The 19,315-nt window shown below is 37.0% G+C and overlaps 2 protein-coding genes across 2 annotated transcripts in view; both read right to left on the reverse strand.

Annotated features, from left to right (window-relative positions):
- Nucleotides 1-1,025: 1,025 nt before the first annotated feature.
- On the reverse strand, nucleotides 1,026-3,103 carry otulina (OTU deubiquitinase with linear linkage specificity a). Its single transcript, XM_079487906.1, has 3 exons — nucleotides 2,724-3,103; nucleotides 2,388-2,509; nucleotides 1,026-2,233 (listed from the first exon to the last, which is right to left on the reverse strand). The coding sequence occupies exons 1-3, from the start codon at nucleotides 2,832-2,834 to the stop codon at nucleotides 1,813-1,815; spliced, it is 654 nt and encodes a 217-aa protein (XP_079344032.1). The 5' UTR covers nucleotides 2,835-3,103; the 3' UTR covers nucleotides 1,026-1,812.
- Nucleotides 3,104-11,066: 7,963 nt separating this feature from the next.
- pou6f2 (POU class 6 homeobox 2) overlaps nucleotides 11,067-19,315 on the reverse strand; it is an 83,793-nt gene continuing 75,544 nt past the window's right edge. Inside the window, exon 9 of the mRNA XM_079447616.1 lies at nucleotides 11,067-14,041. Within this exon, the coding sequence (XP_079303742.1) occupies nucleotides 13,543-14,041 (499 nt within the window). The 3' untranslated portion in view covers nucleotides 11,067-13,542. The remainder of the gene's footprint in view (nucleotides 14,042-19,315) is intronic.

Below are 19,315 nucleotides of genomic sequence, written 5' to 3' on the forward strand. Positions count from 1 at the left end.
CATATGTAGTTTCACTTTCCGTCTATGAATAAACTCATACAGCAAACGCTGCGGACTTCGGTTCCGCACAGATTCATGATACAGTTTTATTAATAGATCGTATTCATGCTTGTTAACCAAAGATAAATAAGTCAACAGAGAGTCAGTCTTGTTTGGTACTGGTATATGAATTCAATCTATATTGTTTATCAAGAAGAGGGTCTCGGATTAAAGGAATGTAGTGAAATATGAGTCTAAAACACAGTACACAACTTGGTCTTGCATAAACAGCCGGTGTACTTTAGGATTTAGTCCAGTTGAAAAGCTCTGCGTGAATGTTTATTCATAAATGTGATGAAATTGTAAAGCTACAAAGCCTTAACCAATAACTAAAACATTTATGAATCAACAATTGAAACAAAATTCATGCATGTAGTCTTTTGCACCGTATTCCTGTAGTATTTAAGGTTGAGTCTGTTGGTTCCTAACACAGCTTTGTGTTCTGTTAGATCCCATCACATAACAACTAGAAACCAACAGAGACAATTATAGTACACATTATACAACCATTAAAGGGATACTCCACACAAAAATGAAAATTTACTCACCCTCTATAGTTGTTCCTAACACGTATACATTTCTTTGTTAAGTTGAACATGAAGATATTTTGGAATAATGCAAGCGACCAACAGTTCTGAAGCGCCGTTGACTGCCATAGTAGGAAAATGTTTAGTAATTTTTTGGTTCTGTTGAACACGAAAGAAGATATTTTGAGGAATGTAGAAAAAACTTAGAGTTATGGGGCACTTTTGACTAGCCTACCATTTAAATGTTTCCCACTATGGCAGAAAATGGTGCTTCAGAACTGTTGGTTGCTAAAATTTTTCCAAAATATCTCTGTGTTCAACTGAACGAAGAAATGTATACACGTTTGCAACAACTAGAGGGTTCAGAATTCATGACAGAATTTTCATTTTTGGGTGGAGTATCCCTTTAAATGCATCTGAATGTCCGTAAATGTTGTATTCTGTAGTCATTCGTCAGCAGGACAGTCACACAATATCCCAATAATGTGTCAATCTTAACTAGAATTTTAGTAGTCTGAAGAGGGAATAATAATCTCACATAAACGGCTTTAATTTTCAGTAAAATATGCTTTAATTGAAACTCAATATATATGTACAGTGTTATTGACAATTGTTACTTGATCATTTATGTGCTCGACAATATAAACTGATAGTTAAAACAAACAGACGTAGACTGCAATGAAGTGTGTGAGTAATTTGTGCATTGGTTTTTAAATATCCTGCTAAGGACTAGTTAAAGCTAAGATAAAAAATTCTGTCATCGTTTCGCCACGTCATTCAAAACCTGTATGTGACTTTTTCCTCTGTGGAAAAAAATTCTCAGTAGTTGTCAAGTCAATGAGGGCCACTGAAGAAGAAATATATTTGTGTGTGTGTTCTACAAAAGAAAGTAAGTCATACAGGTTTGGAATGGCATGTGAATAAATGAAAGAATTTCCATTTTTGGCAAACCCTCTCTTTTAATGGGCTCTTTATGCTCTCAGTGAATTCGATAGGTTACTGATATTATATGGAGAGGCAATAGTATGCAAACTGTCACCATTCCACAAAAACTCTGTAACTCGACGTAATCACAGCTCTAAAGTAAAAAATAACCTGAATTTGCCATTTATTTGGGTCATCTAACAGTTTATTGTTTTATCACAAATTAATTGTGATCTTGTTTTATCACAAGCCCGTTTCCTGCCCAGACAGGATGTAAATCAAGACTCACTGCTGAAATCATCATCACCGCCTCAGATCTACTTCATCTGTCTATTATCTGCTGAATGTGACATTTTAGCTCTTCGGGCAGCCCCAATTCTGTGACTAAGTCCAAGCAGCACTTCAGTAGCTGCTTAAAACTGTCTGCTGCAGAAGAAGACTTCTGTGAGACAATCCTTGATGAGTCTTCAACCATCCCACTGCAAGCAATCCCTCCATCATTCCCACAACAGTCTCCATATTTGGTACAGGAGCCTGAATCTCCACTATGGTCCCTCTGCTCAACGTTTAGGTCTTCCATGTCATCCACCATTTCGGTCAGACTAGGTGGAGGCTTTTCCTGGGCTTTCCTCATGGCCTCCACCAATCCTTCCTCATGTTTCTCCACTTTCTGGAGCAGATCGATGACGGATGCCAAAGCCGGGCTTCTTGGGAGCTGGGAATGACACCAGCACCGCACAGCACTGCGAAATAAAACATTACGTGCGATCATGGTCCAAAATGAATGACATATCCAAAATATAGTTCATTCGCATGATAGCCACACATTAGTGTAATGCATTTGCAACTGTGAAACTATTTTAAATAAACACGAAACAGTGACATAAAACCGCTTACCTCATGATTCCTTTGAGCTGACCGATGGCTCTCAATTTTGTGGCACCTTCTCTGTATCCCACGTTGAAACCAACCTGCAGTGACGCTTCTTTCCCGGCATCAGTGCCATCTCTGAAACCATCCTGACAGAAAACCACATGGCAGTCGTTTCTAGACTGCGTTGCTTACACTCGCTTTACACACAGTTTTAACCCGATTGTTGCCCTTTGTGTGTCACGGGTGGATTTTAAGTCCCTTACATTGCCAAACGTGCGATGTACATATTTTAAATAGGAAACATCTGTCGGTACAGCATGTTGCGAAAGGTGCATCCCAGATAAATAACCGTTCACATACCTTTGCTCGTTTTTCCATGTTGCATTTCCATTCTTTGTTCAGTAGACTAATATCATCCACATCCTCGTCGAACACATCCTCGCTAGATGCCACCGATTTGACCCACGACATGGTGTTTACAATCTACTGGTCACAACGCTGAATCCCGCTAAACGTCAACTAAAGGTCAAAAAGCATTCGATGGGTAAAAGATGCTCGTTTCGGCCTTTAACAGGGTCCATAAAACATATTCACATCCACATGGTCATATGACTGACATCATCAGAGTGCATATGAATGTGTTTTCTTCTTCTGGTCAGTTCACGAGCGCATCAAAGCATCACATCGCCACCTGCTGGATATAATTATTAATGCTGCGAGCATGAAACATATTTAACAGTGACGTGTAATGTTTTATTGTAACTTTTATTGAAATGATTTACTTTATTTAAGCAATTATAAACACTTTTGTACAAAAATGCATTAAATATCCACAAAATCAAATATCAAAGTGAATAAATCTATATTTTGGATATTATTTTTTCCAATACTTTATGATGAATAAATTGATAGCGTCCTTTCAGAGACTCTCTAATATTTTTTATAGGTATAATTCACCAATTATGCTTATGTCATTCCAAAAATGTTTTTGTTTCTGTCTTCTGCAGAACACAAATGAAAATATTTTGAAGTATTGTGGTAACCATACAATAAAATGTTTTATACGTTTAAGTATTTACATTTATCAATACATGAATTCATATGAAACGCATTGTTCGCATTCTTCGGGATAATATGCGAGGCCAGTCATTTTTCCACAAAATAAAAAAGCAGATATTCATAAAAGAAAATATGTACTTACTTAATACGTGCAGTAAATGGAAGTTCGCGACAAACAGAAATACTATTTAAAAGTATACCATCAATTTCAGTCAACTAGGCTATATTTCTTGCAGCGCCATTTTGTTCTTACGGTGCACTGCCGCTAGATGCCGCTAAGTCCCCACGAACTGTATTAAGTTTCCTCTGCGGACTAGAGATCACCCAGCAGCACTTTCAAGTCCCAACGGTGTCCAATAAATCATGTAGTTTTACATCATTATTTTCTAATACAAAAACAGCACATGCAATGTTATCTAGATACAAGTATTTCAATAAAGAAAATGTAAGAGATCCTGCGCATTTCGCAGACGACACTGTCAATATTATTGGTCAATAACAGATAATAACATTTAGAGTAAACAGGTAATTAGACATTCAAGACGCGGACAGTAATTGCTTTTCTCCTGCTGAGGCCAATTAGACAAATTGAAAGATAGAACAATTTTCAGATTAGAAAGCCTTATGAGATCAATACATTAATTAAAGTGTCAACATCACTTAAGAAACCAGCTTTATTTATTCAAAATGTGTCACGTTAAATGAGAAGCTTAATTCATTCGGCTGCTGGAATGAGAAGAATGATGTTACATACGCTAAATAAAAGAGTTATAATCTACCTCAACACAAATCTGACCTTTACAATTATGCTAATTAAAACCTCTAATCTATCTTCACTGCTACAGAAGTCATTCTCAGGCAACTTTTGAAATGAAGTCTACTTGAGTCGTTTGTCATCATCATGACGTTCTGCACACCAATGAATAGTGCTGGTTCCCGTCACAAATTATGTCTAGTAATGGACCCAATTTTACAAACCGGTGTGATGGTTCAAACAGTGAAGTGGCTCAGCAGGTGAGACTTTTATGAGAAGATAATCATCCTCTATTTCCCAGTGGGTATAAAAGAACCCATTTAGCTTTTTACCCTAGCGTTAGCACTTTATTCGGTGCTGATATCAGTGAGGAAAATCCCAATTTATCACAGGTGCTCGAAACCCTCAGGAATCTATGCTTAAACTTAATTGAAAAACCAGCAAGTACAGCTGAGGGTCTGAATGGAAAAGTGACATGGTTAAGCGGGTTAAGCTTACTGTAGACTTTCATAACAGACCGTTCATTGACATTAGAGAAGCAAAACAAAATATTGGTTATAAAATGTATGTGTAATTTAACATTTTTTAAAATGTAAATGTGGCAATATTTACAACACATTAAAGGTCTTAAAATGTTAATTCATAAATAAATCATACTTATTTATTTTATTATATATTTTGTGGTTGTAAATATTGCAATTAGTTAACACAATAGTTGACAATGAATGATACATTATGAACATTTATTTAGTTTATAATTTTGTAACATTTATTTTTGATGCATTATGAATTAACATGTATTATGCCAAAACAGACTTTACGCGGCGCAAACTTTACTTCCGGTACATCTCTGCAAAAAACTGTTGGGTAGTTTTAATTAAATTCAATACAATTAACATACAATTTTTTGAAATGATAAATTAAATATAAAATGAATTGTTATAACCAAACACAGACTGGAAGTTAACTTGGGGCCATGCGGGTCTTATAAAAGCGTCTAGAAGCTTATTGTAAAGTTTTTAAGCATATTCAAACAAATAAAACAGACTTTTCTTACATTTTATTTTTCATTTCCCAAGCATACTTTTCTAAAAGCGAATTTGTCTTGTTTTTTGTTTCTTGTACTCAGGTGCTGGAAATCTGTTACAAGCGATGACAAACACATTACCCTCATCAATATTGCATTTTCCCCCTCTTTCCTCCGCACCACAGAGACAAAGAAAAGACGTCCCTGCTTTATTTTAAGATGGGCTATTCTTCATCTCGCGCTTTAAGGGAACACACAGGAGAGACACAGCCAGTGGACAAATGCATTTCACCTCGCACAGAATGCATTTGCAGGACCGGACAACAATGGCCGGGAGAATACTCCGGAGGGCCAAGGCGAGGGCCTGAAAATGGATTCCGAGGGGCCTGCGGATCTGAGGCTTTCTGCCGCCACACCTTCCCCCAGCATTGCACTCTCTCTTCCTCTCTCGCTCTCCAGGAGAACAAAACAAGCAGCCGGGGCAATCACCTGACACATTTCCATCCAATTTCCACTGCCGAATGTGTTCATTTTCGGGCCTAATGGCATGTCATTTCAGCGGAGCCTTTGGTCAAGAATTAATCCTGGAATCAAAACAGATTTTCCGGGGAGCAATCTTCCATCAAGTATTGATTTTTTTACACTCACAGAGCCTGTACTCCCTAATTTAACCTGACAGCATACTGCACAATGGACTAGAGAGCACCTTGGCGACTCGCAGAGGGAACTCTCTGGCGCTTTCTCTTTCTCTCTTGCTTCCACTTTCTCTCCCTCTTCCTCCCTCGCTTTCTCCCTCCATTCCTTCGCCCCCACCCTTCTTAAAGCGGCTTTTCGAAAGCCAGGTAGAGAAGGAGAATTTTAAGGAGAGATGTTTTAAAAACAAAGGACTTAGCGATGGCCACACGTGTAGAGATGATAGGGAGACAGTCGCTGTTTTACCTCTAATTATGCTTTCGAGTGCATGCAGAGCCAAGAAGGACTCTAGCAAAGGGAAAAGAGGGGAATTAAGAAAAAGGAGGAAAGAGAGAGAAGTGTTTTCCAGGGGCTATCAGGTGTCATTATTGGCCTGTTGACATCCAGGACTCTCTGTGCAGTGCACCTCGGAGATTTCCTCCTCCCCTGCAGCCATTTTCTTCTTATGAGTGGGTGAAAGGGGTTTCATCAAGGTTTGAAGAGGAGCAGAAGGGGGACAGGAGAGTCTGAAGGTTCTGGGTGCGGCGGGACGGTAATGAGCGGTGGACACCTGTGAAAGGACTTCCAAAGCCTATCAACCTGTCTCTCTGGAGGAGGGCTGGGCCCATTTATTGTCTCGCATAGAAAAAACATGAATGTGAAATATTTCAAACATCATCTGCATCTTGCAACAGCACATAATTTGAATAACAAGATCATAGGAGTTTTCAGGCATGGCTGGATTTACACATGTAGCGGGCCCTTTAACATACAGGGCCTAGTAAAGTCCTCTGTTTTATAGACTTGTGCCCGAGGGAGATGTGGATGTATAAAAATGTTGTCCCGTGAATATTTGTGTAGGTAGTGTGCAGGAGAAAAACTTTGTATCTAGGCAATACTCTGACCTGTCATGTCTGTTCAGCTAGCATCATGTCCGAACAAACAATTGTGTCTCTGTTTTATCAAAAACTTATTTGTACTTAGAACAACCAGAGCAGCAAATAGGTAAATAATTCAGTCACACAGTGTCATGTTTCAACTTCTGCTAGTAAAAAATCTATTTTTATTTCAAATATCTATATAATGTTTTGTCACGTGACCTTTTAAAGTGATAAATTAGACACTGTGCTTCATGTCACACTTATCTTTTATTATTTTATAGATTCTGTTTTAAAACAACAAATGGTTTCACTGACATTCATATTCTATAAAGTACACTCTTCATATAAAAGGTGATACGAACAGTAATTGCAAGCGATGCTACAGAAAAACATCTTTGGTTACCCAAAGACTCATTCATTTAAAGTTCTGATATAAATCGTTTCTTTCTTTCTTTCTTCCTTTCTTTTTTTATTTAATCTTAAGAACCGTTTGTCCCCTACAAAGAACCTTTTGCGGAAAATGATGTTTTATAAAATATTTTCCTTTTCACTATTATTCGTATTATTTGATTACGTTTCATTGGTAAAAAGTTGTTGTATTAAGTGTTTATATTAATAGTGGGCTATTTTTGGATCATGTCCAAATTATTTAAATGTATAATAAAAAATTTATTGAAAAGACTGTAAATTTTACATTTTTCTACTTGAATTTAAAAGAGTACCCTACCCACATACATTGGAGTAAATATATGACAAAAATGGTCTCACTTGCATTCTATATTTTAACAATTTAAAAGACTAACAATTTGACATCTATTTTATATGTTAGGGGGGCCTACTCTAAAGTGAAGGGTGAAATACACACACACACACACACGCACACACACACACATACACACACACACACACACACACACACACACACACACACACACACAAGACTCATCTTTGTTTTTTTAGTTTGTGTAATGTAACATGAAATTAATTATATTTGTTTGGTACCATATTGTGATGGTTTCTTCAAGCCTGTGGGCCTTAAAAGCAAATATTGTACACATGCCTTTCGGACATCGTTTTTGCCTGCCACTACCACTACTTACTCAGAATACCAAGTAATTTAATATTTATTTATCAATCTATGGATGTACAAAACAAAAAGCTACCCATCTTTCAGTGGCCAAAGACCTTATTTCAAGGGTATTTTCACTGTAGGTCATAACCTCTTTCAAAGCCGATCTTCCATCTCCCTACTTGTAATGATTTCTTAGCCGTTCTGCATTGCGTCGCACATCTCGCGTACAGGCCTGCAGTCGGCCTCACATCAGACTTCTCTGGCATGCGCTGAACACACTAAAACGCCACTTTAGCCGCTAAAGATAAATGGAGCGGTGGGCAATTGGATCTGTTGTCCCAGTCACATCTCCATCAGCATCAGACGCGGGGGCATTATTTACCCTGCTGATAATGGAGAGCAGAGACGGACAAGGGGAGAGGATCGGGACGGCAGCCCATCCACTGACACCTCAGACAGGCTGTGAGCATCGGTAATTGCCCCTCCGGAGGCAACAAGGTGTGCACAAACAGCCGAGATGCCTGAGTGCCTATATATTTGTGTACACGCCTCGGAGTGTGTGTACGTGCGTGATGTGCAGAAAATCTGCGTCGTGTTGAGCGCAAGATACGATGGACGCGTTTGAAGGATACGGCGACAGTTAATTTTCCAAGAACATCGTCTCGCCGCCCGTCCACTGCTGAGGAGATAAGGCGAGAATGCACCCATCCACTGATGGAAAAACAAAAAGGACAATTTAAAACCATCTGCATCGCACGAACACGCACGCGTACACACATTCTCGCTCACTTTCGCGAGTGTCCTGACTAATATTGAACAGTAATCCATTTGAGCTGCTGACATCTCATGATGTTTCTCCTCTCTCTCGTGTTTCCTGGCTCCTCTCTCGTGGCAATTTCTGACACTTGGATGTTGAGCAGAAACGTGTTCCATTGAAAATGAGGGAATTCTGCTTTTGAGAAGCAGCGTGAAGTCTAGCGTGAGGATAATTATTGCTTTCACTGCCCACAACACATCGATCCAGATATGCCGCATTATCGAGAACTTCTGCTTTTAAGGAAGCCTCTGTTTTTCATAACAGTGAAGTTTAATCGAGGAAAGCAGATTGAAAATCATCTTGTGCTGAAGCAGCCTACACGGCGAGAAAACAAAACCCATCCAAATAGATTTGTTGACAGAATGTCACGACACAAGTTGGTTTTTGAAGACCCATGAAATCCAAATGATGGTTTTGTGGCCACGTTCGTCATCTCTGAGGCTGGTAAAACGCTAGCTAAACATGCAAAAGCTGCAGTCTGTTGTTTGGTTATGTAAACTAAAATCTGTTATTGAGCAAGTAAAACATAAAAGTACATAAAACTGTTCAAAAACGTCTCCTATCTTACCACGACCCAGAGCGGTTTTATTTATGATTTAAAAGTTGAGCTGTCAGGTTGGATTTTGCGTAAAATGACATTTTGATGTAGGCCTAATTGAATCTACCTAGTGTTACCAGAGCTCTTCGGATGACGAAACATCAAAATGTTAAACCAATATCTTTTAGATTTAATAATGGAAGGTAAAAAATTGAAGTGGACCAGTGTTTACATCCTTCGAACTAGAGGTCTATGCAATTTTTGTGTGCATTAACACAATTTTGCCAGTTATAATAAAAAAGGTCGCCAGCGTGTATTAGCCTATGGTTAAAAAACGTCACAAAAACATCTTCTACACATTCTCTCAATGCCCCAGTAACATTTACTCAACTGCACAACTTGACTTACTTGACAAAAATTCTGTAATTGGCTCAAAAAACTGAGCTGTTGTACTCTGTTATCCTGCTGTTTTACACGGCTTCGTTTTTGAAAGGCTTCAGGCTGAACGCCGAAGACAATGGTTGCAAAAATAGCAGGTCTCTGCGCGTTCATTACAAAGCTAATGGAAAAAATGATGAAATGTGACGACAAAACAAAAGAATATCAAATGCGGCAAGTTTTAGCTGGCAACTTAAAAATACATCTGCTACTTTTGAAACGACGAAGAGGGGGATGGAATAAAAGAGGACAGCACAAACATCTTCAACATCAGTTCACAGCCTAATATTAATAATTTATGTTGTGTGTGCTTCTTTACGATTAATATTTATTTATTTACCGCTCTTCAATTTGCCAGCCAGTCAAGCTTTCAAAGGCTTCACGGACAAGAGAAAGCGTCTCAAACTTCAGAGTTTACTTTCAAAAGGCTTTCAGAAGAGAACGTACTCTCTCTCTCGCTCTCTTTCTCTTGGAGAGATGGCTCATTATTGTTATCTGTTGCAGCGAAGAGATGAAATATTGATGTGAAATAACCCTGGCGTGGATTTCTCTCTATTGACCCTATGGAAATCTAAATGAATTGCTGACCCTGGAAGCCCGTGCGCCGTCGCTTTGCTTTACGGTGCGAGTTCTGTATGGGAAGCTTGTTCGACAAAATAGAAAAGGTTGTCTGAGTGACTCCTTATACTTTGAATCGGCGATTACGTGGAAGGACGTCACATTTAAGTGGAGAGAATTGAAAGGCAAACATTATTCTGAGCAAGAGTCAAATCACAGTGGCTTTAACTTGCTTAAACAGTGAGATAATGTGTATTTTAAGGGCTGAATGGCACTGTACTGCTTGGTAATTCTTTGAAAAGCAACTCTTGTGAAACAATACGGATCTGTCACAAAAATATACATCTTAATGACGAGTTTTATGTATTTGAAGGAAGTTGATCGTCTGATTATATATAATGTTTTTAAGTATACAGCTTTAATAAAAAAAAAATATTTATATGTATGCGTTTAGGTTAAATTATCCTTTTTGTTTACTAAACCACTAACAATATTTCTTCCACATTTCAAATTAAGATATTGTTTCTATTTTCATTTTTTTGCAGAAAATGACAACCGGAGAAACAGTTTGAAATAACAGAAAATATGCTCTTTATTTTATCAGACCTTAAATAGTGCAAAGAAGAAGTTTTCATGAGTCTTGTCATGCTTGTCACTCCTGAGCTTTGGTTTTGTTTTGCTGGACTGGAATAGCCATGATACATCTGAATGCTTAACTTTCCACGGCTGTAAATTTTTATAAAACATTATTTACTATAGTTGCCAGGTATCAGTACATATTTGCTTTATCTCCTTTAGATATAAAACACTTGAAAAATGTATTTACTTTACTGTTTTCTTGAATAAAATCCCGTAATCCATGTAAGAAATGCAACCATTTGTGTTTCATGTCAAACAATTGTTTATTATTAATTATTATGGTACAAATTAATGTGACAGACTTGAAGCTGTTAAGAAATACACAAAGTGCAGCTTAACTGACCGAACAGATATTGCTCTATATAATACATACAGTTTTCAGTCTATAAAATTAAAGCATCCTTAGCAGGTTGATCAGCTTTGGTTTCGAGGTCTTCAGAGTAATAACAATGTTAACGTTTCAAAGTCGACTTCATGTGTGTCTGTGTGTCCATATATGTATACCAATGTGTTTTCTTCAATAAAGCTCCCATCATCTTTCAAAAACAACTGAGTTGGACCGCAACGTTTTCTTTGTTCCTCATTTATACAGGCAATTCCAGGCAATATAACTCAAAAATGTACCGTACATAGCAAAGAGAGAGAGAAACAAAATGTAATTCAGAAAGCAAACAGTAAGAAAAGGAGAAAGAAACGCATGTCCTATCTATAATGCTCTATACATGTGACCCTGAAAAAAGCACATCCAAAGAAAATCAGGTGAGAATCAATCAATGCATGGTTGTTAAAAACTACTTACAAACATTTACACATTGTTTTTGTTGTCATGACATTTTCACCACTTACTAGGACAGTGCTGAGGTAATTTTAATGATATAATCCATTTAATCAATTTTCAGTTACATATTTAAAGATTGTCAGCAATGTTTAGCCATTTCTTTGTACAATGTGCATATAACTATTGAGCTTTGGTCCAGCATTGAAAAGATGAGCAAAGGCAGAACGTAGATTCTCGTATCTCGGGTTTAATTTTTGGTTACAGCTTTGTTTTTCTTAAGCCTGTATACCTGTAGCGCTTTCCAACCACATCGATTCATGACAATGAATGAGAAGGGAAGATTCTGATCACATGCAGTATGATTTAACTTACTATGACAATTGTTGAATTACAAAACATGGTTTTAAAATGTAAATCAAGATTAGCCGTTGAAAACCAGACTTTTCTTCCTGTAACTACAATAAGAGGAAATGTACAAAATTTGAAGGAATACATCATACGATTTTCTTTGTTCTTGCCATATTGAGATCAAAAACAAACAATAACTAACATGAGGAATTAACCATGTATGCATATTGTATTGAGCATTCTGAGCATCTTAAATACATTTTTGTATGTTTGTTTGTAGAGTTATGTGTTTGGACAACGTTTAAATGCAATACATCTACAACAAAAACACTCTTATGAGAGCTGACATGTTACAAGAAAGGAAAAGATCTGAATGATCTGTAAACAAATCCTTTGATGTTTTGTTATCCTAATTTCAAGTAAAATAGCAGTAAATAAATGAAATTTATGGAAATAATAAAATCATGCATTTGTTTGATAATTTGTGAAATTTATTCAATGAATAATACATTAAAATGATGATACAAAAATAATTTAAGAAATTGCTGTAAGTGTAATTTAAAGATGGGCTCTATATCCTCCATCTGTATCTTTATAACTGACAAACTGTTATAGAGTTTCACATGAAAAAGTGGTTCATTTTTCAAACTTCTTTTAGCATTAAAGTAATGAAACATACACACAATCATAAGACAAAATAACTTTCATAACTAATAACTTTCATAAGGTATTCAAAACTGTTATTCGATTCACCCCATTTTGTGTGTGCAGTATATACTGTATATATACAAATTAACCCATGGTTTTGGCGATAAACTCAGGTTACATGAAAAAGAAAAAAGAAAGAAAGTGGTTTGAGAAGGTTTAGGCCAAGGTACGAAACAAGTCCTTGGGCCAAATATTGTTTTCTTTGGCTAGGAGGCTTTGGCAACACCATGAAGTAGCTTTAAACTGAGCTGTGATGAATGTGGATGACTACGCTATATTCACTGAGAATCTCTTTGCAAAATAGAAGTGTGTTTTATACCTCATTCCTGCCACCTGCAGTCTTTCATAAAACAGATGAGAGGCCTCGTACGGACGGCAGAAAAGTACCAAAACAGACAATTTTGAAATAAAGATATTTTTGGATCTTGGTGACAGATTAGCATATTTACAAAATACCCCAAAGTGATCAAATAAAAGAAAGAATGAATGTCACACCCCTCTACCCCACCACACAAATGTTTTTCTTTTTTCCCCGTACGGTAGAAATGTAAAAATGTAAAACACTTTTACAATAAAAAAAACCTCAGGAATTAGATGCAACAAACTTTGGTAAGTAGTTTCTTCAACATCCTTGATTTAAATATGATCCTTGTTCTTATCTCCTTCCTTGAGAAAACCATCAAGTACTGTATAATTTTCATTCACATACAACTTTTTTTCTAATCTTTTTTGGTTTTTGCTTTTGTTTCTCACTTCATGATGTCACTGACAATATTTCTTTTTGCTTTAGTTGACAGTCTATCCAGTAGGTGGTACATTGGACAGCAATGATCCAAGTTGTTAAGTCCAGACGTTTCATCAACGGTGTCTATATGTCGTGTCATGTAGAGCTAAGGATTTTCCTCCATATTGTCAACCAAAGGGTCCATAGGTGCTCCGAGCTCGGGTTGTTTCAGCCGTTTTATAGTGTTTTTCAACGCCTGCCTCTTATTGCAGAACCACACCCGCACCACCTCGCGATCATAGTTTAGTTTCTCGGCGATCTCCGTCATCTCCTGACCGGAGGGGTGAGTATTCTTCTCGAAGTGGCTGTTGAGGATTTCCAGGGCCTGCGGCGTGAAAGAGGTCCGCCGCTTGCGCTTTTTGGAGGGCTCGCTGCCGATAAACTCGGTCAGGTTCTGCATACCGGAGCGATGGCGGGCTTCCGCCTCGGCCATCCAGCGCTCCAGCACGGGCTTAATCTTCTGGGCGCTTTTAGGGGTGATGTCCAACTTCTCGAACCTGGCAGGATATAAAAGGCCAGGATTCAGTTTGCCTGTCAGACTGCTAGCTATAGTGTTCTCTTGGGCTTCCTGTGGTAGGAAAAAGTGGCTTCTCAGGATGGTGTGTCTGGGGGAGAATTGAGAGAGAACAAGCTTACTCATGTGCCCTGACTGGGCGAGGGGTTTCCTATCTCAGGACGGGCCTCTTGGTTCAAGCCACCAATGAGACAGAGAGTTTAGAAGTCTCACTTCCTTGTTCCATCAGCAATTGCATTCTGGGAAATGTAATATAAAGCCGAATTTGTCTTATTATATTTTGACTCTCTGTAGCGGCATTAAAGCAAGAGGTCACGTCCACAGGCTGGTCCAAAAACAAGCACGACTTCAATTTATAGGCCTTGCATTTTTCTTCTCTAACTGTTCTGCAAAGTCAAATCCAAACATAGCGTCACATAAAATGTTATTTTTTCACATAGACTTTAATAAATATTGTCAAAGCATGCAATAAAACATTAAAAGCATTATTAATTCACCAAGGGCCTGAATTATTCACTTAAATGCACACACATTTGAATACTTTTCCCGACGCTCATTAAATGTTTAACGCTAATACATTTTCACTTTTTTTGAATATGTCTGCAAGTTTATGTGTTCTCCGGGGAGGAAAATCACGGTAATTGTTTAACTTTCTTGCAGTGGCACTAAATAAATACGAAACTGAATAATACTTTGAATAGAATGTAATGATAGTTGTTCTTATTAAAATACTAACAATCATGTTTGCAAAATCAAAAATAAACATGACAACAAGCTTTTAAAGAGCTAAAAAAATGCTTGTTGCTGATACCAAGAGTGTGTATTTTAGTGCTCATTCCTGTCATATTGTAATAATTGACAGATAAATGGTTAATATCGTCGCTATCCTTCCAAAACTATCCTTTGGATGTCCAAATTCGTTTGTCGGGAAATAGAAAAAAAACATTAAATTGTTTTTAAATACTATGTTGTCAAAGCACTTTTTTATATTTTGTATCGGTTAGATATTTGTACAACTCAGTGACAAACATGAAGGGTATAAAGGGTGATAAGAATGGTTTATGGCAAAAAAAATTTAGATATGCGCTTTCAGAAGGACAGCGGATATATGAAAGAGGTAATGTACAGCTGTACTTAATCCCGCTTATTACAAAGTTACTGACATGAGTGAATTATTGAATATGATTGTGGTGAGCAGGGCAGGACGAGAGCTGTGAGGGAAAGGTGCGAGGCTGGTCCTGCTCACCACAATGATATACATGTATTGTATTTGCTTATTTAAAATGAATGCAAAACTTTGTAAGATAAACCTCTATATTAGAAAGGAACCCCTGCTGTTAAATATGTATTGATGACATATTTATAAAATACGTATTAATAACATTTTAATTATCTATGTAATAATAAAAATGTATTCTACAATTCATCCTGTTAGTTATTTTGTATATTGTTGGGTTCATACATTTTATGTTTGCTTTTAAGGACAATTTTGTTACCTTTCTACACTAAACAATTTCAGTGATGTGTTGAGTCCCCGCTTCATGTCCAATGTTAAATCTGGATCGTGAAGTAAAACCACATGAGACCCGTCGACCCAAATCCTGTGTTATCAATCCAGCTACAGAGAATCAATACAGAACATCTGTGATCTTTTACCTCCACTGAAAGTAGTGATGTCTCACACATGCTTTAATGGAGAGATGTTTCAGTGATTTCTGACCCGCACACCTATCTAACACATGGACATCTGTCAGACATACAGCCCAGAAAAGCCCAGCTGAGCGAGAAGGGGATGAGGGGCTTGAGAGGTGAACCTCTGCTCTCAAAAACAACACATAGTCTCTGTTGGTCCTGAACTCCAAGACAGGCTCCTGTGAGGAGACCTTTGATGGAATCTTAACTGGCATTTGAAAAGACGCCTGAAGCAGGGGCAAAGGCCCTCGCTTTCTCAGGTCCTCAAATGCACGAGAGACGTTTCCTCGACATAGGGTTGAGTGACAGTTAAATCCAGCAGAGCAGGAAACAACAGCCGAGTCATGCCATATTGAGGTGCTGACTTATTTATTTAGTCATGTTTTATTGGATTTATTACACTTACAGCAAACAGACCAACGAGGAGTCAAAGAGTTTGGCATCGGGTTGAACAAGAAAAGACAAACTGCAGGGCATGTAATGACGCTAATGCAGGTAGATCCGTCAGACAATGTATTGTTTGTCAGTTTGTTGTTTCTTTTTGCCACTTAGTGTATTTATTGCAAAAAACGTTTCATTTCATTTCCTTTAAAATTATGATTTTATGTTATCTTTGGGGTTTGATTTGCTTGCCATATTACAAAACTTGACTTCCTATCACAGTTTATCTCTTCATGTGCGGAAGTAAAACTTCTGTTCTGTAAAAATGCAAGAAAAGATCTATTGCTTTCACTGCTCTTAATATGTGAGCCTGGACCACAAACGTTGCACGGGAACATTCAATAGCCAAAATTATATTGTATGGTTCAATATCGATTTTTTTATGCCAGAAATCATAAGGATATGAAGTAAAGATAATGCAGATTTCTAAATTTCCTAAATACATGGAAAACATTTGTATGTGCCTTTGTAGATGTTATGAAAATAACTTATTAAAATATTCTTAGAATTATGGTCCTATTTTTAACAAAACAAATTGTTAAAATAATGTTGGGAATAAAATCTTCAAATTTTGTTTTTTACGATTTTAATTATTCTGTTTGAATCATTTTAATTGAACAAATTATCAAGTAAATCAAATTAAATTGTATTATGTTAAACCCATTTAAATTGGTAAAATTAAGTTGACTTATTTTCTATTGAGACTACATACATCATTTTTGTAGATATAACTACCTTGGCAGTTGATCTGTAGTTCCCAGCATGCTTTCCATCTGACTGCATTAAGAGAGTAATTTTCCAGATTAACAATCATTTGAAGTGCTTTTAAGTAAAATGAAAGACTTTGTGTTTTGTGTTGATTTATATTTGATATTACGAGAATTTTGGTATTATTTTTAAGGAAAGACTTTTATGCTTTTTATCGTGTAAAGTAGTCTAAGGGTCACATATGTTTTTTACTTCAATTAAGCTTCAATTAAGCTTTATTACTTACAGTTGTAAGTCACTTATGTTCATGTCATGAGTTTGGAGTGACAGGATCCCATGTGAGTGACAGTCCCATGTCTTATGTCTGTGTTTGGAAGCACATGGCCATTGTTTGTATCTTTGTGCCATGTGCTCTCCTGTCTTGCGTCTTAGCCCCGCCCCCTTGTTTCCTTATTCATTATCGCGTTATGAGTTCTGGCCCTTCACCTGTTGCCCTCGTTATGCCTTTTGTTCCTCTCCTATTTAATGTTCTTGTGTTTGCTGTCCTGTGCTGGATCATTTGTCTTTATCCCAGTCTTGTCCTGTAGCTCAGTGGTAAGAGCATCAACAATACCAAGGTCGTGGGTTCGATCCCAGGGGATAGCACATAGTTAGAAACAAATGTATAGGATAATGCAATGTAAGTCACTTTGATAATGCCGGTAATGAGACCGATTCTTGTGCTGCTCAAGTGTTAAATAAGAATTCTTAGAACGCCTCCAATCCAAAAGAAAAATTGTATTTTAGCTCGGAAGATTTGATGTTTTGAGTTGTTACATTTAAGTATCAACTTAGTCTCAGATGTTTCTCCTATTAGCTAAAGAAATATAAAAACAGAAACAAATGTTACAATACATCATGACGAGAAATATTTAAATTCAAATTTTTCTAAAATATTAAAGGTTTCTATAATATTGACTTTGATTGCAAACTTGGCAAATATGAGCAAATTTTTCTCAGGAGAAATATCTGAGACACAGGACACTCAAGAAGGAGTTCACATTTGCTCTCTATTTAATCTCACTTATGTCAAATAACTGAGATATATTGAGATCTCATCTGTGATTTTTCTTTCTCAGATTAAAGACCCAGAATTTAGTGTTTATTGTTATTGTTATTACAGTATATTCCCACATTACTGTTATACAATTAAAGTGTTATAATTGTGACATCAGACTTTGTGTACTTCTAGTTCTACACTCGTAAAAAGGATGTGTTAAATAGAAACGCATTGTTTGTGTTATGCGTATAACGTGTCATTTTGAGTTTGGGATAAATAAAATGGACAACAGGATAATAATAGAATTGTGTCTAGTTAAGGACAAGACATTGTCTGAGTAATAACACATATTATGTTGTTTTTTACACAACCACATTTAAAATATCTAATATCATGAATCACATTAACATTTAGTCATGTATCTTATATCCAAAGAGTTCAGGGAGAAATAAAGCGATATGTCATACAGGGGCAATAATACAGTAATTGTATTAGAATACATTTGAAAAGTATTTTTTGTTGAACACTTTCTGAATAAATAAGAGCCCCATTCTTCCTTACAAAATGTCTTCCTAACATGTCTACAGACGTCTGATTAGAAGCAGTCGACTGGTTTTGGAGGTGACTTCAGAGGACAGCAGAAATAAAGCATGTAGAGTACGTATGATTAAATATACATACAGTCATATTAAGCAGCTCTTCTGCCCAATTTGTTGTGCAAATTACATATGGCAGCTTTGCAGCCTGTAACATGAATCATTGATGTGAATCTGGTGTTTTAGTGTGGATTAATGTTGTAAATCCGTACTGCTTAAAAGTGGAAAAGCGATTTCCATCTCGCAATTACGTGATGATATGACATCTCATCGCCATCTGTGTGCAGCGTTGCATGCAAAAGAGGTCTTGCTCTGGGACCCCAGTGAATCGTGCTGTGTAAATGGAGCAACATTGAATTTGGTGCACTGAGAACAAGGACAGTGTATTTAACCCGTTTATACAAATTACATCGATTTTATTGTAAATCCTCCATAATGACTTGACCAGCAGCATACTGTATTTCCTTTCCTGTTATCTATCAACAGATGAATAACGGTTTATTGTAAGCTTATTATGAGAATAAATTATAAACGCATAATGTAAATGTTACTATTATTAAATTGGATGTCAAAGTCTTCACATCCGTCATAAGCCATCTAAATCCTCCAGCCTTTAATAATGACCTCTGTCTGTGATCAGTTTGACAATGTACCTTTGTGATTGTTCAGACAAACCAATAAAGCTTTTTTCCAACAAGATCGGACAAGATAGAGACATCTGTCAGGCCGAGTTTGACTGAACAGAGACTACAAGGGCCCCGAGATCTCCCACACTCGCGAGTAGAAAAACACATTCACCTCTTTCCCCTCTTGTCTCTGCTGATGTTAACTAAATTAAAGCATGTGAAGTCTGCCTTTAAAGTCAAGAACACTCTGCACACTGTCATGT

This window comes from Barbatula barbatula, assembly GCF_947034865.1.
Source record: "Barbatula barbatula genome assembly, chromosome: 23".
NCBI lineage: Eukaryota > Metazoa > Chordata > Actinopteri > Cypriniformes > Nemacheilidae > Barbatula > Barbatula barbatula.